Genomic DNA, 24,207 nt, shown 5'->3' on the forward strand with positions numbered 1-24,207 from the left:
ACAAATGTGAGAATATATGTCCATAGAGAAGTTCAGTCAAGAATCAGACATTTAAGAACAAATATTTTAATATAATCAAATGAAGGAAGAGCTAAATAATCTGAATTGTTAAGTGAAACAAACATGTAATAGATAAAAGATAATTATAAACTTGACAGTTTCTGGGTATAAAATATAAAACTGCAAATATTTATCTGTTACTGTTAAAATTCACACAAAGAAACAAGGAATTCCAGGTGAAACTGATGAATGAATATATGTAAAAAGAGCATCAAAAGCTAAAAATGGAATGAGATAGTTTATTAACAAAGGTAACTCTAATTTCTTATATATCTCAAAAGAAGAATAATAAAGACCAGAAAATCATTTCCAAATCAAACAAAAATAAATAACAAAAAATAATAAAACTTTCATTTACCTTGTTATGCAACAGAATTGTCTGGGGGTATTTGTTAAAACAAATAGGGACAATTATATTTGATTCTGTTACTCTAGAAAATATTCCAAGAACCTTTGTTTCGCAAGTCTCCAGGGACGTCTGGATGGCTGTTAGTAAGGCAACCTACTTGATTTCGGCCATGATCGCAGGTCTTGGGATTGAGCCTTGCACCCAGCTCTGCATTGAGTGTGGAGCCTGCTTAAGATTCTCTCTCCCTCTCCCCCTCCCCGCCTCTCTAAAATAAAATAAATAAATAAAACCAAGTCCCCAGATGATAAGAATAAGCCAGTCAAAATTTGACAAATCCCTAAATATTATACATATCACAAAAAGGCATGGCCACCCACTCCCAGAGTCTATCCCCTATGAGGAGAGGGTTCTTCATATTTTAAAGGGTAAAAGGCAAAACAGATCAATGAAATGTTTAAGTCAAGACAATAAGGACAAGGGAGAACAAATATAAAGAAGCAATCACATTAGGATATTCTGATTAACATAACTGAATTAATGTCTCACAAGTGAATAAATTTTTAAAACATAGTATCATGAAAATTTGAAAGTGAATTGTTTTCCTGCAAAACAAAGTGGTATTTACTAAACCTTAGACACATTCCTGAAAAGTTGAACTATCACACAGAACAAACTCATCAAGGCTCTGTGTCCCAACAATGATGACAAATACCCTTCGGCACCCTTCTTAGGACTTTTTTATACCGATTATCTATAAATGGAGCCTGCTTGAGACTCTGTCTCTCCTAGTCTCTCTCTGCCCCTCCCCTCTCTTTCTCTTTCTCAAGATAGAAAACTAGCTCTGCAAAAGAATGTGATTTGCAACAAATATGAAGGCTGAGGTTGTAGGAAAGGAGTGGCACAATGCTGTCTCAATTACCAACATACTGGGATGCAAGTAAGAATCCATCAGATAGGGAGCACCTGGGTGGCTCAGTCGGTTGAGCTCCCAGCTCTGGATTTCGGCTCAGCTCATGGTCTCAAGGGGCTCACGTCATGATCTCAAGGTTCGTGGGATTGGACTCTATGCTGACAGCATGGAACCTGCTTGGAATTTTCTCTCTCCCTCTTTCTCTGTCCCTCCCCTGCTCACTCATGCTCAAAGGCTCTCTCAAAATAAAAAAATAAACTTTTTAAACAGAAAGAAATAAAGTTTTTTTTCACCAGATGGGACCTGGAATGGCTCAACAAATTCAATCTGTGTGCACAGAGTGCTAGGACCATGGGAAAGGGATCAGACCTAAAGACAGATGTAAAAGCTGCAATGGGAGGATGATAGTTCAAGAAAAGAAGATTCTAGAATCATGACATAGGCATGAAAGATGGCCAGAAGATAACATTCCACGGTGAAGGAGACCAAGAATCAAGACTGGAACCAGAAGATATCATCACTGTTTTAGATCAGAAAGACCATGCTGTTTTCACTGGACAAGGAGATTTTTTCATATGTATGGATATACAGCTGGTTGAAGCACTGTGTGGCTTTCAAAAGACAATATCTACTCTTGACAACTGAACCACCGTCATCACCTCTCATTCCACGTGAGATTGTCAAGCATGGAGATATCAAGGGTGTGCTAAATGAAGGCATGCCAATTTATCATAGACCATATGAAAAAAGGTCACCTAATCGTCACATTTAAGGTAAACTTTCCTGAGAAAGGCTTTTTCTCTCCTGACAAACTCTCTATACTGGAAAAACTCTTACCTGAGAGGAAGGAAGTAGTAGAGACTGATGAATTGGACCAGGTAGAACTGGTGGACTTTGATCCAAATCAGAAAGATGGCACCATTACAATGGAGAAGCACATGAGGATGATGAACGTCCTCCTGGGGGTGATGCTCAGTGTCAAACCTCTTAACAGGACTGGTGAATAACACTGCTGGCATGCTCTACACAGTAGCGAGTAAGTGAAGGACCACAATCATAGCTCACTACTTCCTGTTGTTTTTAATATTCAACTATAGTAGTGTTTTAAAAGTTAAATGAAGAGGGGCACCTGGGTGGCTCAGTCGGTTGAGCATCCGACTTCGGCTCAGGTCATGATCTCAAAGTTTGTGGGTTCAAGCCCCACAACAGGCTCCGTGCTGACCGCTTGCTCAGAGCCTGGAGCCTGCTTCAGATTCTGTGTCTCCTTTTCTCTCTGCCCCTCCCCTGCTCATGCTTTGTCTGTTTCTCAAAAATAAATAAATGTAAAAAAAAAATTTTTTTTTAAGTTAAATGAAGAATAAACTCAAATATAAAAGCTCTGACTTTGCTGTATGTATGATGACTTCAGTGTACAAGATAAATCTGTTTAGCACTTGTTAAAACTACTTTTTAAACCCCCCCCCCCAGCATTTGTTAGGCCATACCTTGTAACTGATTTCAGTTCTATGTACATGAAACAGATTAGACTAAAATGCTAAGTGTATGTATTGACTTCAGTGTATGACCAAGCTATGAAGGTAAGACTTGTACTTAATTGGTAATCAAAGAACTTGATTTGTAGAAGTATTGTCTGTAGTTATATTAAGTGGGATTCAATATGATGCCTCTGCATTTATTCTATTGCCTGAACAGTTACTTGAAAAAGGTATGCTATGTAATCTGGCCTCTGGTTCCAGTGATAGAAAGGACACCTTTCTAAAGAAGGAGTTTACTGCTGCTTGAGGGCCTGCACTCGTACAATGGCATTCCCCTTCTGCTGTGCCATCTTTTTCTTTTTTAATATATATATACACATATATATATCTCAGTTCGGATTAAGCTTCTTTTCCCTTTTCTTTGGACCATGATAAGCTTCAGAATAATGACTTCGGCAGCAGGGAAACTTAGAGTGAGGAGACATTCATGGAGAAGTTAATTTCCATGTATGAGATAGGAAGGTGTCACTTTAAACCATTTAACTAATGCTCCAAGTAACTGTAATTTAATGTTGCTAGTATAGCAAATTACAATGAATAGCTTTAATTGTAGGTTTAAAAGTCATGTTCGCAAGCTTAAATCTGGATATCAGAATTAAGCAATTCTTGACATGTATGAATGTTTCCTTAATATACTGATTACAAAGCAAAAATAAACAAAATGAATACTCAAAAAGTTTGCTTTGGGGGGGGGGGCGGGCAAAATTAGCCTACATAAAAATATCCTCTGTGTCCATCAATGGATGAATGGATAAAGAAGATGTGGTATATATATATATATATATATATATATATATATATATATATATATATATATATACACGATGGAGTATTACTCGGCAATAAAAAAGAATGAAATCTTGCCATCTGCAACTACGTGGATGGAACTAGAGGGTATTATGCTAAGCAAAATTAGTCAGAGAAAGACAAACATCATATGACCTCACTCATATGAGGACTTTAAGACACAAAACAGATGAACATAAGGGAAGGGAAGCAAAAATAATATAAAAACAGGGAGGGGGACAAAACAGAAGAGACTCTTCAATATGGAGAACAAACAGAGGGTTACTGGAGGGGTTATGGGAGACAGGATGGGCTACATGGGTAAGGAGCATTAAGGAATCTACTCCTGAAATCACTGTTGCACTATATAGTAACTAATTTGGATGTAAATTTAAAAAGTAAAACAAAATAATAAAAATAAAAAAATAAAAATTTCCTCTGTTACCACCTAATAAAGCTTAAAAAAAAGATTCAAAGGAATCCAACTATTTCCAAGTAACTTAACTTGTGTCAGAACAAAGCTCAGGAGTGTATACAGTAAAAGGAAAAAAAAACCAGCACTAAACAAAATGAAATTTACAATTCCTGGCATCCAATCAAAAAATTAATAGTGTCCAACACTTAATTTTGGCTCAGGTCATGGTCTTGATCAAGCCCCACATCAGGCTCTACGCTGACAGCCAATAACTGACAAATCGTCAGGGAAATGTAAATCAAAAGCATTATGAGATATCACCTTATACCTGATACAATGGCTATTATCAAAAGGAGAAGAGCTAACAAATGCTGGTGAGGATGTCAAGAAAAGGTAGCCCCCGTGCACTAGTGGTGAGAATGTGAACTGGTACGACCACTGTGGCAAACAACAATATGGAGGCTTCCCAAAAATTGAAAATAGTCATGTGGCTTTTCACCACATATCTGTTGGAAGGCTTCTAGGTACACAGGCAGCACCATGGCTACATGGCTTCCCTGGTGCACTTGGCCTTCAGATATACAAGGCACTGTGTCCCAGGTATCTGGAGATAAAAACTGTGATGGAGCAAATCCCTGAAATACAGAAGGACCAGTCTCACTGCAAGCTACTGAAACCTCTCTGCACAAGGTGGCTGACAAGCACCAAAGGACCAATTCAAACACCTCATTGCTGGAGGCATAAGGAGACCCTTGGGAGGGCAGTTCTGAAAAGAAGTTCACGTTAAGAATCCTCCCTCACTTTTCAAAACAAAAGCAAAAGCAAAACAAAGCCAATGCTGGAGACAGAGGTGCTGGGCAATGAGATGGGCAGCCTGGCCACAATCTCTGAACCTTGAATCAAACTTCTGGGCATTCTTAAGGAAAATAAAATTGGAAACAGAACTACCATATGATTCAGTAATCCTACTTCTCAGTATTTATCCAAACAAATGAATCCCTAGGCTGAAGAGGCATCTGAACCCCCATGTATACTACAGCATTATTTACAATAGCCAAGAAACGGAAACATCCTAAGTGTCTACAACCATGAATGGATAAAGACATGGCTATATATACAAAATGGAATACTATTCAGCCATGAGAATAAAAGAGATATTACCACTTGCAACAACATGAATGGACCTTGAGGGCATTATGCTACATGAAGAAAGTCTGACAGAGAAAGTCAAGTACTGTATTGATCTCACTTACATGTGGAATCTTAAAATCCACCATACTCATAGAAATCAGATTTGTACTAACTAGAAATGGCAGGGCAGGGGGGAGGGGGTTGGATGAAGGCGATCAATAGGTAAAAACTTCCAGTTATAAGATAAATAAGTACTGAGGATGTAATATACATGATGACTACAGTCAACACCACTGTATGGTGTATTTGAAAACTGCTAAAAGAGTAAATCCTAAAAAATTTTCATCACAAAAAAAAAAACCTTTTTTTTTTCTTTTTTTTCTCTATTTCTCCTGTATCTATATGAGATAATGGATGTTACTAAACTTACTGTGGTAATCACTGCACAATACATATATGTCAAGACATTATGCTGTATACCTTAAGCTTATACAGTGTTATATGTCAATCATATCTCAATAAAACTAAAAGAAAATAAATAAATAAAAGATAAAGCCTCCTCTTCTAAAAACACAGGAGAAATTCCTGCCAGTCCTGTGCCCCAAAAAGACACAGCATGGGAGAACCATTCTGGTAAGCACAACCTCAGCTATTCCCTCATCCTACTAAAAGACTCCCATTCTATCAGATGCAATCCAGATCTAAGCTATGTTAATAAAGAATCCACCCACAGAATTTTTTAAACCGAAACTGGAAAGGAAAGCCCCTTTTCTTTCAAAACATAAATACAAATGAAGAAAGTACAAGTGACTATATTACCCACCATGTGATAAGAATCTGAGAAAAGGAAATCAGACCTGTCCCAAAGAAACAGACATGAAAAGCACCAAAGATCCAACAACATTCAAGTGACTGATCTCATTTCCTTATAGTCTCCAGAGAAGCTATGGTTCCAATCTTCCCCATCTTTGGTTGTTAAACTCTTCCTTTTCATATATGTCAGCTACTCACTCACTTACTTTACCCCTCCTTTTCATTTAAGCTAGGTCACGGGGACTCTGCTCCTGCTAAGGTGAGAGTTGCTCCTAATGGATCATATTCCATTCTTGACTAATACACGCAAAATCACATTTTACATTGCTTATGTTTACATAAAATAAATGCAATTTTACATTTATTTACTTTCATTAGATGAAACAGCATATATAGTTCCAGTTCCCATCTTTCTATAAATTATTTAAGCCATAGACTACAGCTGTCACCAACGGACACCTGCTGAAAGGATTTTATGTAGATAAAAATAGTACCTATTTTCTCTTCTAAATCTCATATGTGAAGAAGGGAAGATATGGCAAGGAATATATTAGAAAAAATGACCAATATAATTGTTTTCCATTAAAATGAAGCTGTATTTTCTCACATCTTTCTTATCACTCAGTTTTTCTTAATATAAACTGGACAGTGCAAGTAAGTTGTATATAAGAACTCTGTCTTGGGGCACCTGGGTGGCTCAGTCAGTTAAGCATCTGACTCTTGCTTTCCACTCAGGTCATGATCTCATGGTTCATGAGACTGAGCCCCACGTTGGGCTCTGGGCTGACAGCAAGGGGCCTGCTTAAGATTCTCTCTCTTCCACTCTCTTTGCTCCTCCCCTGCTTGCTGTCTCCAAGTAAACAAATTTTTAAAAAAAGAAGAAGGGCGCTTGGGTGGCTCAGTCAGTTTGGCATCTGACTCTTGATTTTGGCTCAGGTCATGATCTCACGGTAGTGGTGGGATCCAGCACCACATTGAGCTCCACGCTGAGCATGGAGCCTACTTGGGATTCTGTGTCCCTCTCTCTCTCTGCCCCTCTTCCCCACTCATGCTCGCTCGCTCTCTCTCTCTCAAAATAAGTAAATATTGGGGCGCCTGGGTGGCGCAGTCAGTTGGGCGTCCGACTTTGGCCAGGTCACGATCTCGCGGTCCGTGAGTTCGAGCCCCGCGTCGGGCTCTGGGCTGATGGCTCAGAGCCTGGAGCCTGTTTCCGATTCTGTGTCTCCCTCTCTCTCTGCCCCTCCCCCGTTCATGCTCTGTCTCTCTCTGTCCCAAAAATAAATAAACGTTGAAAAAAAAATTTTTTTTTTAATAAATAAATATTTAAAAAAAAAAAAAAAGACATCTGTCTTTTCTTTTACTTGGAAAGGGGGAATTTGTTAGAAGTGATACCTTGACCATACTCTTACAGAATAAAATTGAATGAACTGAGTGGCAGACACTACCCTATTGTTTTTAAGCATTTCTAGATCTTTCTCAATGCAATAAAGAACACCAGTTAAAATTTTTTAAAGTTCAGCTACCACTTACTGCTTCCAGCTGTTTCTTCTTCTGCACTAGTAATTCCAACATGAGGTTGACATTAGCCAAATCAAGGTTATCTTGGTCAGTTCCCAACAAATCCTGAAATATTTGCCACCTGTGGCCATTCTAAAAATGAAGAAAAGAAGAACCATAGCAACTTCAAGAAGATTGTTTCAGAGAGTCTAAAACAAATCCTTAACTGCTACTTCCTAATATGTTTATGACATAGATATAAAAAATATACTTTAATATTCTAACCTACTCCTTCCAAGCAAGTGGCTCCTAGCCTTCTAATCCTAAATTAAACACTACTTCTCCCTTAAATGAATTTAGGTAACAGATACAAAAGTAATATTCAAGACAAATATTAAGTGGGCACAGCTAACAGTAGAATTCCCTTCAAAATAAGTGCTTGGATTTTGGATGCCTTGGGGGCTCTGTCGATTGTCCAACTCTTGATTTCTGCCCAGGTCATGATCTCATGGTTCATGGGATAAAGCCCTGTGTTGGGTTCTGTACTGGGAGTGTGGACCCTGCTTGGGATTCTCTCTCCCAATCTCTGCCCCACCCCCTCCTCAAAATAAGTAAAATAAACTTTTATAAATAAATAAATAAGTGCTTGGATTTTAATTATCTGTCTAGCCATATTTTCAACTTTGTACTTGGTAAGTTATTAATTTAAGCTCACTTCCCTCAATAAGTTTGGGATTGATCCTCTTAAATTCAGAATCTTCCAATAGTTTTTCCAAATTACCAACCACAGTTTCACCCTGCCACATAATCCTTTAAATGTCATGTGTTACAAGCCAACATGACTCAGTGTGATCCCACAAGACCATTCAAAAGATAATCACTAAATTTTGGACAATGCAGTTAACAAAGTTCTTTATTAAATAGAATAAACTTAAAACAAATTTCCTTTAAAAAAAAATCAATGATATACTAAGCTTTGATATGTAATTAATATTATGGCACCTGGGTGGCTCAGTTGTTAAGCATGTGACTCTGGCTCAGGTCATGATCTCACAGGGTTCTTGAGTTCAAGTCCCACATCGGGTGAGCTCGAGTCCTGTTTCAGGTGAGCCCTGCTTCTTTCTTTCTTTCTTTCTTTCTTTCTTTCTTTCTTTCTTTCTTTCTTTCTTTCTTTCTTTCTCTCTTTCCCTCTTTCTTTCTCTTTCTCTCTTTCTCTCTCTCTCTTCCTTCCTTCCTTCCTCCCTCCCTCTCTCTCTCTCTCTCTCTCCCCCTCCCTCCCTTCCCCCCTCCCTCTGCCCCTCCTGAGATTCTCTTTCTCTCTCTCTCTCTGCCACTTGCTCACTTGCGCACTCTTTCTCTCAAAAAAAAAAAAAAAAAAATTTTTAATTAATTTTAAAACATCAGAAACAAATTGAAATTTATTAAAAATAGTAATAAGAGTTGAAACATACGGTGCTACTCACTGAGTGGTCCAATTTGAACCTCTTTTCCTCAAATCTTTGGTTCTGTTTGAGAATGAGCTCATTCACTGAAAAGAGAAACAAAACAAAAAGTACAATTTGGATTATTGTTAAACGCATCACCTAAGTGTTCTGTTTATATGGGTTCAATTCTCAATTTAAAAAGCCCCCAAATTAAAAAGATGCTAAGCAGAAAATGCTAGGTTTTCATTTTATATTGAATTTGAAACAGTTTTGCCACAGCTACTACCACAACAGCTATTATCACTACCACTACTGCCTTAGGAGAATTGTTTAGAATATATGCTTTCTTGTATGTATCTCAATGACACTATCAGCACCTGGAGGGAGACAATTCTTCACTGTATTAGACCGTCTCATCCTCCACACGGTACCTGATTGATTCTATGAAGTAGGCACTAACCATTTTTATTTGTTCTTCTTTTTGTTTGTTACTTTCCTATAAATATCAAGGCAGACACTGTCAGTTACCTATCAAAAACCATCCTCCCCCCTCTTTTTTAAATAACAACATAATTTTCTCCCAAGTGTCAGGCTGCCATATGCTTTCAGAAAAGCCAGGTCCCACCCCAACCCAGTATGACTGGAAATCTGGAACTGCTTCGAGCCATCTTGCAGTCTTGGGGCGGGGGGTGGGGGGGGGAGCTAGTCAAAGAACCAATGGGGACAGAGGAACAGAAAGAGAGAACTTGATACTATCACTGAACCACTGAATTAACCAATTCTACAAATTCTTTTTTTCTGTCTTTAACAGCCAACTGATAATAACAAACAAAAACAACAAAAACCTGATAAAGAAAAAGAAATTAGCACTAAGCCAGTTTAGCACTAGTCTAACACTTTAATTTATAGACATTATCCTATGGGTCATTCTCCCCATTTTAGAGATAAGAAAATTAGAGAAAGCATCAGGAACTCATTCATGGTAACACATATGATATAAGAGAATTGGGATATGAATCCAACTATCTAATATTTCCCACTATACCACAATCCAACAATTAATATTTCTTTTTAATTTCTTTTAATGTTTTATTTATTTTTGAGAGAGAGAGTGCGAGCAGAAGGGCAGAGAGAGAGAGAGAGAGAGAGAGAGAGAGACAGACAGACAGACAGAATCGGAAGCAGACTCCACGCTCCAAGCTGACAGCACAGAGCCTGATGCGGGGCTCGAACTCACAAACCATGAGATCATGACCTGAGCCGAACTCAATGCTCAACTGACTGAGCCACCCAGGCGCCCCTCTTTTTTTTTTTTATTAACGATTAATATTTCTGAACAAACCAGAGAGGTATCAAGCCCACACTAATAATCCACACTTCAATAAGTAAGACTCAATCTAAGACTCAAGCAACTCTGAGTAGGAAGACAAATGTGTATGGTGCAGGAGTTGTAACATAATGTGATAATTGGTACTATTGCTGAAACAGCCTTACACGGAACACAGGACAAGGAGGAATCGAAGTGTAAATGAGTAGGCTACACATAGAAAGTGACATTAGAATTGGGCCACAACATGCACAGAGGTTCACTAAGCAGAAAAAGAAGTGGAAAAGAATTCAGATAACGGTGTGAGAAAGAGGGGGGAAAGTCATCAGAGACCAGGAGATAAAATGACTTAAAATCACTATGCTGACACACAGGGTCATAGTGATTCTGTTAATGATTAATGGACTACAAACTAAGGCTGGAAATGTAGACAGATGGCAGACTGATTCTGAAGAGCCTAGGATGTATCTCACAAAGTTACTATTATAAACCAGGGAAGAGAAAGGAAAGCTTGAAATAATGCAGTGGGAATAAAGAGAAGTACATGAGTAAGAGTTTAATGTTTCAGTAACAGAATCATCCATTTGAATAAAAACTGTGACTTAAATTGTAATACTTTGTGTGTATACTACATTGCATTTTACTGAGAAATCTTGTATACCACTTAACTTGAAGGATATTCTATATCCATAATTATACTTCTCTGGATCCTTAAAACGGCCACAGTACTACGAACAGACAACGCACTTCTATTGCTAACACTTCCATTCTAGCAACTATCTTTCTAGAAGCAAGAGAGTATAGTTAAAGCGCACGCTTTTAAGACTGACTACTTAGGACCAAATTCCAATTCTACCAATATGACTGTGTAACTTTACACAAGTTACTCAACTTCTCTGTGTCTTAGTTTCCTCACCTGAAGAATGAGTAGGGCAACAACTCACAGGACTGAAAATTAAATGAGTTGGTTTACACAAAGCACTTAGGACACTGCTTAGCAGTAGTAAGGATGTTAATATATTTTATTTACTTTTTCTTTCCTTTTCTTAATTTAAATTTTAGTTAACATACAGCGCAATATTGGTTTCAGGGATAGATTCTAGTCATTCATCACTTACATACAACACCCAGTGCTCATCACAAGTGCCCTTCTTAGTTATTTACTTTCCTTTCAAGTAAGGATTTTAAACGTAACACTGATGTTGTCCCTTCAAAGAATAATAAAGTCATTCATAAAGGAGGTAAGAAAACTCAATTTACAAATTTTATATACAGAGAGGAGAGATGAGGCAGGAAGCTGGAGAGAGCTTTCACACCATGGATGGATAGGGGGAGCCAGAGAGCAAGTCTTGGCAGGAGTGGAAGACAGCAACAGATGGGGCAATAGGTCAGGACAGGGACAGGAAGACTTCACCTCACAGGAGCCTCTCAGTGACAGGAGAAAGCAAGCTCTCAAGAGCAAGTAGGATGGAAAGAATAGTGAATGTGTTGGAGGAGAAAAGGTAGAAGGAGGGAATTAAATGGAACGCTATTAAAGGTAGAAGAAGAGATGGGGGAAGGAAAGTCAGAAGAAAAAGGGTCTAACAGTGTAGTGTTTAGGGCAGGAAAGGCAAAATCAAGGTACCTGTCTTGACAAAAAAGCGTATAATGATAATGACCAGAAGGCCAAATCCTTCTTGAGTGTTTGGCTTCCAATTCTTTGCTTTCATTAAAATTGAAGAAAGGACTTGTTAACTAATAGAGCATTAAGTTTCTTTTTGAGGATAAATCAAAATGCTTTCTTTCTTAATTTCTTAATTCAGAACAAAGTCAAAAAACTGAGTGACATTACTGTTACCAAAATTCCTTCACTCCCCATCAACTTATTTATGTAAGCAAAGTTTCCCAATACTTACATTTTAAAAAGAAAAAATCTTAAACTTACATCATGTTATATGTCCATTATATATTAATTTTTTTAAAAACTATGATGATCCTGGGGTGCCTGAGTGGCTCAGTCAGTTAAGCGTCCGACTCTTGTCTTCAGCTCAGGTCATGATCTCCCAGTTCACGACTTTTGAGCCCTGCATCAGGCTCTGCAGTGACAGCGCAGAGCCTGCCTATGATTCCATTTCCCATTCTCTCTGCCCCTCCCCCACTGGGGTGCTCTGTCTCTCTCTCTCTCTCTCTCTCTCAAATTAAACTTTAAAAAATAAAGAGATAAAAGTTTTACTTTTAAATAACCATATTTACAATACTCCTAAAGTGACATCCTTTACAACCACTTAAACATATTAAAAAAAACTGAAGATTCTAATTTTATTTTTTTTTAATGTTTATTTTTGAGAGACAGTGTGAGCGGAGGAGGGGCAGAGAGAGAGGCAGACACAGAATGTGAAGCAGGCTCCAGGCTCTGAGCTGTCAGTACAGAGCCTGACATGGGCTCAAACTCACTAACCACGAGATCATGACCTGAGTCAAAGTTGGACGCTTAACCGAATGAGCCACCCAGGCACCCCGAGGATGCGAATTTTAAACGTGGGATCAATGTACAAGGAAGAACATCATTTTTCAGAATTTTCATACAGATCACCCAGACAAAAAATTTTAAAAACCACTGCTATAGAAAATGTCTACCACAACTCTTCACCCATGAAGTAAATGCACAGTAATAAAAATGAAGGGTCCTGGGGCGCCAGGGTGGCTCAGTCGGTTAAACATCCAACTTCGGCTCAGGTCATTATCTCGAGGTTCATGGGTTCAAGCCCCATGTCAGGCTCTGCTGACAGCTCAAAGCCTAGAACCTGCTTCAGATTCTGTCTCCCTCTCTCTCTGCCCCTCCCCTGCTCTCACTCTCTCTCTCAAAAATAAACAAACATTTTTTAAAACCTTAATAAAAAAATAAATAAAGGGTTGTAACCTATCAATAAAAAAGGTGCAAGAGGTGCCTGGGTGGCCTAGTCAGTTAAGCATCCAACTCCTGATTTCAGCTCAGGTCATGATCCCAGGGTTGTGGGATCAAGGCCCAAGTCAGACCCCATGCTGAGCGCGGAACCTGCTTAACATTCTCTCCCTCCCTCTCCTTCTCTCTCTCCCTGTCTCTCACTGGGCACCTGAGTGGCTCAGCTGGTAAAGCTCTGACACTCGATTTTGGGCTCTCAGGTCATGATCTCACGGTTCTTGGGATCGAGCCCTGCTTTGGGCTTAGCACTGAAAGCACAGAGCCTGCTTGGAATTCTCTCTCTCCCTCTCTCTCTGCCCCTCTCCCCCGATTCTGTCTCTCAAAATAAAAATTTAGAAAAAAATGATTCTCTCTCTCCTTCTGCTCCTCTCCCCATATGCACACACTCTCTTCTCTCTCTCTCTCTCTAAAATAAAACAAAACAGGGGCGCCTGGGTGGCGCAGTCGGTTAAGCGTCCGACTTCAGCCAGGTCACGATCTCGCGGTCCGTGAGTTCGAGCCCCGCGTCAGGCTCTGGGCTGATGGCTCAGAGCCTGGAGGCTGTTTCCGATTCTGTGTCTCCCTCTCTCTCTGCCCCTCCCCCGTTCATGCTCTGTCTCTCTCTGTCCCAAAAATAAATAAATAAAAAAAAAACGCTGAAAAAAATAAAATAAAACAAAACAAATATTCCTATTATCCAAAACCAAAATTTATCCATAAAAAGAGAAGGTTAAAACCTAATCATCACCAAGATAATTTCTAGGTTAGAAAATCAGTAATTGTGACTTCACTATTCACTGGATACATGTGAGAATATACTTAAAACGTGAAATCACTTTCTAACTAACACAGTACTATATTTTAAAATTCCTTCCATACTAGTATACAGTGCTCTATTTAGAAATTCACATAACTTTTGGACTCATTGAAGAATATTGCCTGAAAATCCTAGTAAATGCCAAAATTGTCAGAACATTATATTTCTTTCTGTATTTAACCATTCCAAAAGAAGTGTTCCAAAGTTGTAACAACTGATAGAAAAGTGATTCTAGAAACCCACATAGCAGCATCAACCCATGTTTCCAGGTTCAGGGACAAAGGATTCTGCTTTGTAGGACTTTCACTTCCCTTCTGCCTAACCTAGCCCATAAAGTACAGTCCTGCAGAGTATCCTACCGCTCAGTATTTCTTCTTTTCCTAAGTTCCTTCTGCAAGTTCTTTCCTCCCCAGACTCTCACTTCTGCCCCAGAATCACAAACAGCAGGAATGCACAACACTGTATAAAGATACAGTTGTTCTGGACCTCTGGCATTCCCCTTTAGCCTTACATTCTGTCCAGCCATCTATGTAAGAAATAAGAGTTTTGTCAATTTTTCTTTTTTTATGACAATTAAAAATACTAAAATATAGAACTGACAACACACGGTATGGAAAATACACCAGAACCCAAGGAAGGCTGAGGAAAGCACCCAGGTGACAGGAGAGAGACTCACTTTACCTCTAAACGGTTTTCTAACAAATTAGTGCCAACAACACTTTGGGGCTAAAATGTTTTTACAAGTAAAGAATCATTCCAGAGACTCACCCAAGAAATTAGGATACAGATGGTCAATATTATCCACAACATAGTTACACTTGGGACATCTATTATTATCCTCCAAACTCTGATGAATACACTTGTAGCTATTAGCAGAAAAAAAATAAAATAGGTTTCATTAAATCAGTGAAGAATTAATAAAACTGGTCACAGAATAATGCCTATTAGTCTTCTATTTCTCATTTAAAACAAGTAATGTTATCAAATTTATTTCAGCTTATATTTTTTCATAATAAAGACATATAGGGCATTTATTAGATAATAGTACACAAAAGTTGTTTAAAAATGAACTTGAATAACAAGTCTACTGGATACAGAATGTTTAAAAATGTACTAACTTTCAAGTGTACGCAATTTAAATGTTATATAACAAACAATACCAAGAAAAGCAAATGCCTATGATTTAGTTAAGCAAATAAACCATTCATGTTCTTGGAGTCCTGATAACCTTAATACAAAAAGAGCACATTCAAATAAAAAAAGAAAATAAGAGAAAAACATAAAAATCAGTAAGAAACATTAGTCAATAAGTAGTGAATAAGCATGAGAAAATCACCACCTTCAGTAGAATAAAAAAATTGATTTTAAATTATATATTAGTTTTTACCAAACAGAATGGAAAAATAAAGAAAATATGGTCAAAGTTAAGGAGCACATGTAAATATAAACAACCTTGAGGCACCTGGGTGGCTCAGTCGGTTGAGTGTCCGACTTTGGTTCAGGTCATGATCTCACGGTTTGTGAGTTCAAGCCCCACGTTGGGTTCTCTGCCCTGTGCCAACAGCTCAGAGCCTGGAGCCTGCTTCAGATTCTGTGTCTCCCTCTCTCTCTCTCTGCCCCTCCCCTGCTTGCGCTCTGTCTCTCTCTCAATAACAAATAAACATTAAAAAAAAAAAAAAAAAAAAGAATTGTTAAACAACCTCGTGTACTGATGAAGGAAATCTAAGTATCACATTTCCAGAAGCCAAGTAGTATGGAAAACCTTACGGTTGCACATTTCCTTTGATGTAATGATTTTATTTCTAGGAGTTTATCCTAAGGAAGTGAGCAGAGGTATATACACAGAAAAGTGTCTAAGATTATCTGTAAATAGCAATAAACTAGAAGCAACCAAAACACTAGGACTAAATTGACTAGTTTTGTAAACATCAACCCAATGCAATACATATGAAAAAAACCATATTGCAATACATAATATGACATGAAAAATAATCTAATAACTATTAATATTTATACCTAGAGAAATAAGATTACGAGAAATTTTTCCTTCCTTACATTATGCATTTCTGTAATGTTTGACTTTTTACAATTGTCTTATTATAATACACTTTTTAAATACTGCTCTACTAAACCACAGAGAAATATCAAACTGACGTGAAAAAAAATTCACTAGGGGCGCCTCGGTGGCTCAGTTGGTTAAGTGTCCAACTTCGGCTCAGGTCATGATCTCACAGTTTATGAGTTTGAGCCCCACATCGGGCTCTGTGCTGACAGCTCAGAGCCTGGAGCTGCTTCGGATTCTGTGTCTCCTTCTCTCTCTGCCCTTCCCCCACTTGTGCTCTGTCTCTCTCTGATTCTCAAAAATAAATAAATATGAAAAAAAAATTTTTAACAGAAGTTACCATATCAGTTTCTACTGACTAAAAAAAATCTCTAACATAGTGCATACAGTACAATCTCATTTCTATTTTTAAAAACTGAATATGTGTACATTTAAAATAAACCAAAAAAGACATTCATCATTATGTTAATGATGGATCATATAATTATAGGAAATTTTTTCTTTGTAGATGTTTACAAGTGTCTATAGTAAAACAGTACTGCTTCTAACCATCAGAAAAAAATTATTTGTAAGAAATTCTAAGGGTGATTTGAAAGATGATTCCTAAAAAGATAGCACCTCTTTTATTCTGTATTCACATTACTATAAATTTTTAATTTTTATATCTTACTTCACTCTACCTTATCAAAACAGAAACCTACATCCATTAGGTTTCTCTGTTCTTATTATCAACTACTTTCTCATCTCCCATTTATTACTTCCAAGATAAGTAAAAAGAAGACATCCTACGGAATTAATGTAGCAGTAGTCTTAGGCCCAACACAAGGACCTAAAGATCAGAGTAAACGGCTGGCACATAAGAGGCACTCAAATACATATTAAATAATATGCACAGTATTCCCGAAATACTATCACCTCTTGCAACTATGACAAGGCTAGGATTACTGTATTAGCACAAGATAGGCTGCATATCTGCCAGAAAGTTTCCTACATGGAAATTTCAATGAAAGAAATAATATACTAAATGTTTAGAAGCATAAAGCAAATATGCAATTACAATATATTAAGATTCCATGTTCACAACATGAAAACATTTATAGTCTGCTTAGGGAAAACAGAAATGAGTTAATATTACCAGAAAATATTCCCACATGGCAAGATTTAACTCTTAAAAAAATCTGCAAGTTGAAAAAAACCAAGTCATGAAGTAGAGTATCTGGGAAGGTATTAAAGATGAGATAAGGGGTTGACAGATAAGCAGAAGTCCATTTTGGGTTTTACCAAATGATAGAAATGAGCAAATATGACAAGTAGAACAAGCTGAGTTGTTAACCCAGGGAAAGAGGTTGTCAATATTCCTGCAATTATCCCAGAATCCAACAGAATGTCCTCCTCTCCTCTCTTCAGCCTCCTAATCCTGTCCCTTGTTAGGTTTACTACCACACTCCTAGAAGAAAAACCAGACTAGGACACAGCCAGAAGGAACTGACCTCAGAAGCAAAAGTTTAACCGACTTTTCCACACTGCACTGAAAATATCCATCTATGCTATAAAACGAAAATGCATCAAATTACATACCACAGTATAAGCTGACACGACAACAAAATGAATCAAGTTTACCATATAGCATATACTGCCTCACTACCACCCCAGGTGGATCTGCCCTACTCTGAGAAACAGTAACCATCTTATTTTGTACTCATCTGTGTGTGTGTGTGTGTGTGTGTGTGTGTGTGTGTGTGTGTGTGTGTTTGTACTATTCATTCATTAAAAGCAAAATTTTGTTTTAATTCATCTGTCCCTTCAATGTCTAGCACAATACCCTCTTAGAGTTGGAACTAAATAAATACTGAATGCATGAAAAAACTAACTCTACTTCGCCATCACCAGCACAGATGCAGTATTTTGGAATCCAAAAGAAGCATAAGTATCTAGACTAGTGATCAAAATAGGGAGGATAGAAGGGTATATACCTGGGTCTACCTGAGAAGTTTTCAAAAGCTACTCACACTGCAACTGTTAAAAATAAGAATTCAGGGAGCGCATGGGTGGCTCAGTCACTTAAGCATCTGACTTCGGCTCAGGTCAGAATCTCACAGTTTGTAAGTTCAAGCACCACATCGGGCTCTCTGCTGTCAGTGCCGAGCCCATTTCAGATCCTCTATCCCCCTCTCTCTCTGCCCCTCCCCCACTCTCTCTTTCAAAAACATTTAAAATAATAATTATGATGATGATGATGATGATTATTCAGGGGGCACCTAGGTGGCTCAATCGGTTAAGCATCCAACTCGTGGACATCCAATCGTAGGATGGACCCCTACACTGAGCTTCCCACTGAGCGTGGAGCTTGCTTAGGGTATTCTCTTTCTCTCTCCCTCTGCCCCTCTGCCCCGCTCATGCTCTCACTCTCTAAAATATAAACTGGGGCAACTGGGCGGCTCAGTAAGTTTAGTGTCCAACATCAGCTCAGGTCATGATCTTGCAGTTGGTGGCTTCGAGCCTCGAATCAGGCTCTGTGCTGACAGCTAGAGCCTTGAGCCTTCTTGGGATTCTGTGTCTCCCCCTCTCTCTGCCCTCCCCTGCTTGTACTCCGTCTCTCTCTCTCATTCTGTTTCTCTCGCAAAAATAAACTATAATTAACTAATTCCGTGCTAGGGTGTGCTGACATAGATGGGTGTCTATGTCCTCTACTAAGTGTATTTCTGATAATGAAGAATGAGTACTTTGAAGTTTTGCCCTTTGCAACAACATGGACAGACCCAGAGGATTTTATACTAAGTGAATTAAATCAAAGAAAGAGAAATACGACATGATTGCACTTATATGTGGAATCTAAAAAACAAAACCAAAGAACAAACAATCAAACAAACAGAAACAGACTCCCCTATAAATACAAAGAACTGGTAGTTGCCAGAAGGGAGAGGGATGGGCAAAATAGGTGAAGAGGATTCAAAGGTACAAACCTCCAGTAATAAAATAAGTAAGTCATGGAGATGAAAAGAACAGCATAGGGAATACTGTCATAACATTATAATAACATTGTATGATGACAGCTGGTAACTACACTTATTGTGGTGAGTACTGAGTAATGTAGAGAATTATTGAATCACTATGCTGCACACATGAAACTAATATAATAATGTCAACTATACTTTAGTAATTTTTTTAAAATGAGTATTTCTCGGGGCACCTGAGTGGCTCAGTCGATGAAACATCTGACTTCGGCTCAGGTCATGATCTCATGGTTTGTGGGTTTGACCCCACATCGGACTCTGTGCTGACAGCTCAGAGCCTGGAGCCCTGCTTCTGATTCTGGGTTTCCCTCTCTCTCTGCCCTTCCCCTGCTCATGCTGTCTCTCTCTGTCTCTCAAAAATAAATATTTAAAATTTTTTTTGTCTAATAAAATGAGCATTTCTCTATAGATGTATGATTACTATTTATTAAGTATATACCTATCTATAAGATATAAATATACTTGTTTTTTTTAAACTTTTGGAGCATAATTTTTATTTGGGAACAGCCTCTAATGTACAGAAAACTATGCCACTTTAACCATACAAAGACCTCTTCAAATGTTTTCTCAAACCCTCTATTCATCTACCTCTAACACACAAAAACTTTCTGGTTTCTGTTCATTTTTCTGTAAGTAATTGTAGACACTAGGATAAATGGAGCCCTTATCATAAATATCTTTTTCTCTCTGTAAATAGGGATGAGTACATACAGAAAAATATCAGAGTAATTTTTTAATAATTCTGTTATTCTACGCATAATCAGAAAATTCTCAAAAACAAAAGGGGGGGGGGGACTATAAAAACAGCAAGGACAAATCAGTACCAGTCGTCATATATAATAACCAGGTATAAAGAAAGAGTAGGAGCACCTGGGTGGCTCAGCCAGTGGAGTGTTTGACTCTTGATTCCAGCTTAGGTCATGATCCCAAGATCATGGGGATTGAGCCCCACGTCAGGCTCCACACTGAGCATGGAACCTGCTTAAGATCCTCTCTCTCTCCCTCTGCCCCCTCCCCCACTCTCTCTTTCTCTAAAATGAGAGGCACCTGGGTGGCTCAGTCGGTTAAGCACCCAACTTCACCTCAGGTCATGATCTCATGGTCCATGAATTCGAGCCCCATGTAGGGCTCTGTGCTGACAGCTCAGAGCCTAGAGCCTGTGCCAGATTCTGTGTCTCCCTCTCTCTCTGCCCCTCCCCCACCTACATGCACACACGTGCTCTCTCTCTCTCAAAAATAAACATTAAAAAAAATTTTTTAAATAATAAATAAAATGAAAAAAAAAAAAGACTAACAAGAAGATGCAAAATGATGGATTAGTCAAAAGTCCCAAAAGACAAGCCGATATGCTGAAAGATGACAACACTGAGAAATGCTATTATAATTACTTTGTAATGAAACGAAACAGTAAATCAGAACTTGGTAGACATGAGGTCTGAGAAGCAAAGTGCAGAGGACAAGCTGGAGGCACCAAAGAAAAGGAGCAAACCTTATCTCTACATCACAAAGAAGCCAGATTTCTTTCATTATACAATTAAGTTTGGTTAGACAACAGCTAATAACAGACTGACTGTCAAGCGGGAATAGTGTCTCCATCCTGTTACTAGGAAAGAGTTACCATTTATAAGTGGGATAAAGGATAAACAGTTCAAATGGTCCAATCTGATTTAGTGTTAATAACTTGGATGAAGTCTGGAAACAGCAATACCGCTTGGCTCCAGATTACCAGCTAAAGTTAAGTTAGCAAGGAGTTGATCCAACAGGCTACTGCTAATGATTGAAGTTCCACCGCATTACATGATAGAACAGGATAAATAATGAGCTTTTGCTTTAAACAAAAGTACAGGGGCGCCTGGGTGGCTCAGTTGGTTAAGCGGCCGACTTCGGCTCAGGTCATGATCTCACGGTCCGTGAGTTCGAGCCCCGCGTCAGGCTCTGTGCTGACAGCTCAGAGCCTGGAGCCTGTTTCAGATTCTGTGTCTCCCTCTCTCTCTGACCCTCCCCCGTTCATGCTCTGTCTCTCTCTCTCTCTCAAAAATAAAAAAAATTTAAAAAGTTAAACAAAAGTACAAAATGCCTTACAGTTTCATAACCCTGACAACAGGACTGCCGGCCTCCAAGTTACCTAGTTCCTGCCAACCTTATGGTCTCTATTCTACCAAAACCTGTTCTCTGGTAGGTATTTTAAAACACCTTCATATCAGGTTACAACAGAACTTGAGTTATAACAAGGATCTAAACTTAAAACTATTTTTATTTGAAGGGAAAAACAGATACTTACGAAATCAATGGGGTTTTCCAACAATGATGTAAGGACACACCATGAAGATTATAGGACTCAATGAAAAGGCCAGGTTTATTTAATTACAAAGTCAATCAGTAATTTATTACACTTTACAACTTAGTGAATTATTGTACCGATTTAGCAGACTCTGCAACGTCCTTTTAAAATGCCACAGCAAAAACTGGACAGCGACATGCAGAAAATGAACCTGGACCAGTTTCTTACACCATACATAAAAATAAACTCAAACTGGATGAAGGCCGTAAGACAGGAAGCCATCAAAATCCTCGAGGAGAAAGCAGGCAAAAACCTCTTTGACCTCGGCCTCAGCAACTTCTTACTCAACACATCTCCGGAGGCAAGGGAAACAAAAGCAAAAATGAACTATTGGGACCTCATCAAACTAAAAACCTTCTGCACAGCAACGGAAACAATCAACAAAACTAAAAGGCAACTGATGGAATGGGAGAAGATAGTTGCAAATGACATATCGGGTAAAGGGTTAGTATCCAAAATGTCTAGAGAACTTATCAAACTCAACACCCAAAAAACAGATAATCCAGTGAAGAAATGGGCAAAAGACATGAATAGATACTTCTCCAGAGAAGACATCCAGATGGCCAAATGACACATGAAAAAATGCTCAACTTCACTCATCATCAGCGAAATACAAATCAAAACCACAATGAGATACCACCTCACACCTGTCAGGATGACTAACATTAACAACTCAGGCAACAACAGATGTTGGTGAGGATGTGGAGAAAGAGGATTTCTTTTGCATTGTTGGTGGGAATGCAAACTGGTGCAGCCACTCTGGAAAACAGTATGGAGGTTCCTCAAAAAATTAAAAACAGAACTACCCTACAACCCAGGAATTGCACTACTAGGTATTTATCCAAGGGATACAGGTACGCTGTTTCAAAGGGACACATGCACCCCAATGTTTACAGCAGCACTATCAACAATAGCCAAAGTATGGAAAGAGCCCAAATGTCCATCAGTGGATAAATGGATAAAGAAGATGTGGTATATATATACAATAGAGTATTACATGGCAATCAAAAAGAATGAAATCTTGCCATTTGCAACTACGTGGATGGAACTAGAGGGTATTATGCTAAGTGAAATTAGAGAAAGACAAATATCATATGACTTCACTCATATGAGGACTTAAGATACAAAACAGATGAACATAAGGGAAGCAAAAATAATATAAAAACAGGGAGGGGGACAAAAACATAAGAGACCCTTAAATATGGAGACCAGAGGGTTACTGGAGGGGTTGTGGGAGGGGGGATGGGCTAAATGGTAAGGAGCATTAAGGAATCTACAGCTGAAATCACTGTTGCACTATATGCTAATTTGGATGTAAATTTTAAAAAATAAATGAAGTAAAATGGTAAAAAAAAAAAGAAAAAGAAAAAGAAAAATAAATTTAAACACACACACACACACACACATAAAGATATATCACAGGAAATATAAAAGAGGAGGGCAGTTAGGAAAAATTAAATCCTCATTTTATTTTTTTTTATGACCTGAGCAAAAGTCGGGTGCTTAACCAACTGAGCCACCCAGATACCCCAATGTTAATTTATTTTTGAGAGAGATAGAGAGAGACAGTGTGCAAGCAGGGTGGGGTAGAGAGAGAGGAGACAGAATCTGAGGCAGGATCAAGGCCCTGAGCTGTCAGCACAGAGCCCAACACGGGACTCGAACTCACCGCTGAGATCATGACCTGAACCAAAGTCTGACCCTTAACCAACTGAGCCACCCAGGCACCCCTAAGTCCTCACTTTATAATTTGGATCAAACGTCACACCTTCAACACTATGAAAGAAAAGGATGTGAAGCAGTAGGAAGAGAAGGGGGAAGAAGGAGAGCAGCAGCAGAAGAGACAGGTTGAGTCACCAGACAAAGGTAAGTTTTAGAGCCAGAACCGGAATCCTGGTTTACCAACTTCAAGACCCTGGTGTTTTAGCTCTGTATCAGTAGTTCTCACCTGAGGGCAATTTTGTCCCTTACATGATATCTGACAATGTCTGGAGACATTTTTGGTTGTCACACTTGTGGGAAAAGGGACTGCTACTGGGTAGAGGCCAGGATAATGCTAAACAATCAACAATACCCAGGGTAATCAGCCACAACAAGGAATTATCCAGTCCAATATGTCAATACTACCAAAGGTTGAGAAAGCCTAATCTGAATCATCCAATTTTCCAGAAATGAAACCCCAAAGTCCCGAAGGGACATACATGGTTTCATATGGAATGCTACAGTGCTGGATCAATTAATGAACCAAAGAAAACACTACTGTTAAACAATCAGCCTTAAAAGACTAAGACCATACATGTATCAACCTAAAAGCAAGACACATGTGACCAGAATTTCAGTAGCGATATAGCGCAGAAAGTGATTCATGAACGGTAATAATGTCAATGCAATGATATACCAGGAAATCAAAACTATTTAAGGAAAGATGGCCTTTATTTAAAAACCGGCAAAAAAAAATTCTGAAAGAATACACCATCACTCCTTCCTGGTGATAACTTATGAGAAGGTATACAAATAAGGCTTGAAAAATGGTGACGTTTACATTTCATGTACATCTTTCTGGACAATAAAAGTTGTTTTTTAACCAAGAGTACATATGGCCTATTTTAGTAACTTGTATTTTAATAAAAAACCGTCCAAGCCAAGAAAGCTATTTTTATTCTACATTTCTTTTTAAATGACTGGCAGACTGGATTCACCTATCAGTGATGCATCATGCTCCCAATCAACCTAAAGTACTTACAAAATGACACCCTGACTAATGAATATCAATCTACCAGATACTGTACTCTATTTCAGAATAAAA

The 24,207-nt window shown here is 38.4% G+C and overlaps 1 protein-coding gene and 1 pseudogene across 4 annotated transcripts in view; one reads left to right on the forward strand and one right to left on the reverse strand.

Moving 5' to 3' along the window:
- Window positions 1-24,207, reverse strand: part of COP1 (COP1 E3 ubiquitin ligase) — a 259,112-nt gene that overhangs the window by 201,925 nt on the left and 32,980 nt on the right. For 3 of the 4 annotated variants that reach the window (XR_007148125.1, XM_047840423.1, XM_047840425.1), the window contains exons 3-5: window positions 14,753-14,850; window positions 8,948-9,024; window positions 7,530-7,649 (exon numbers count right to left, since the gene is read on the reverse strand). Coding sequence is in view for 3 of the 4 variants with exons in the window: in XM_047840423.1 (XP_047696379.1) it covers window positions 7,530-7,649; window positions 8,948-9,024; window positions 14,753-14,850 (295 nt within the window). In the remaining variant the exon portion in view is untranslated. The remainder of the gene's footprint in view (window positions 1-7,529; window positions 7,650-8,947; window positions 9,025-14,752; window positions 14,851-24,207) is intronic. The other variant, XM_047840424.1, reaches the window with a different exon arrangement.
- Window positions 1,616-2,310, forward strand: LOC125155594 (dnaJ homolog subfamily A member 1-like; annotated as a pseudogene).

This window comes from Prionailurus viverrinus, chromosome F1 (assembly GCF_022837055.1).
Source record: "Prionailurus viverrinus isolate Anna chromosome F1, UM_Priviv_1.0, whole genome shotgun sequence".
NCBI classification, from domain to species: Eukaryota; Metazoa; Chordata; class Mammalia; order Carnivora; family Felidae; genus Prionailurus; species Prionailurus viverrinus.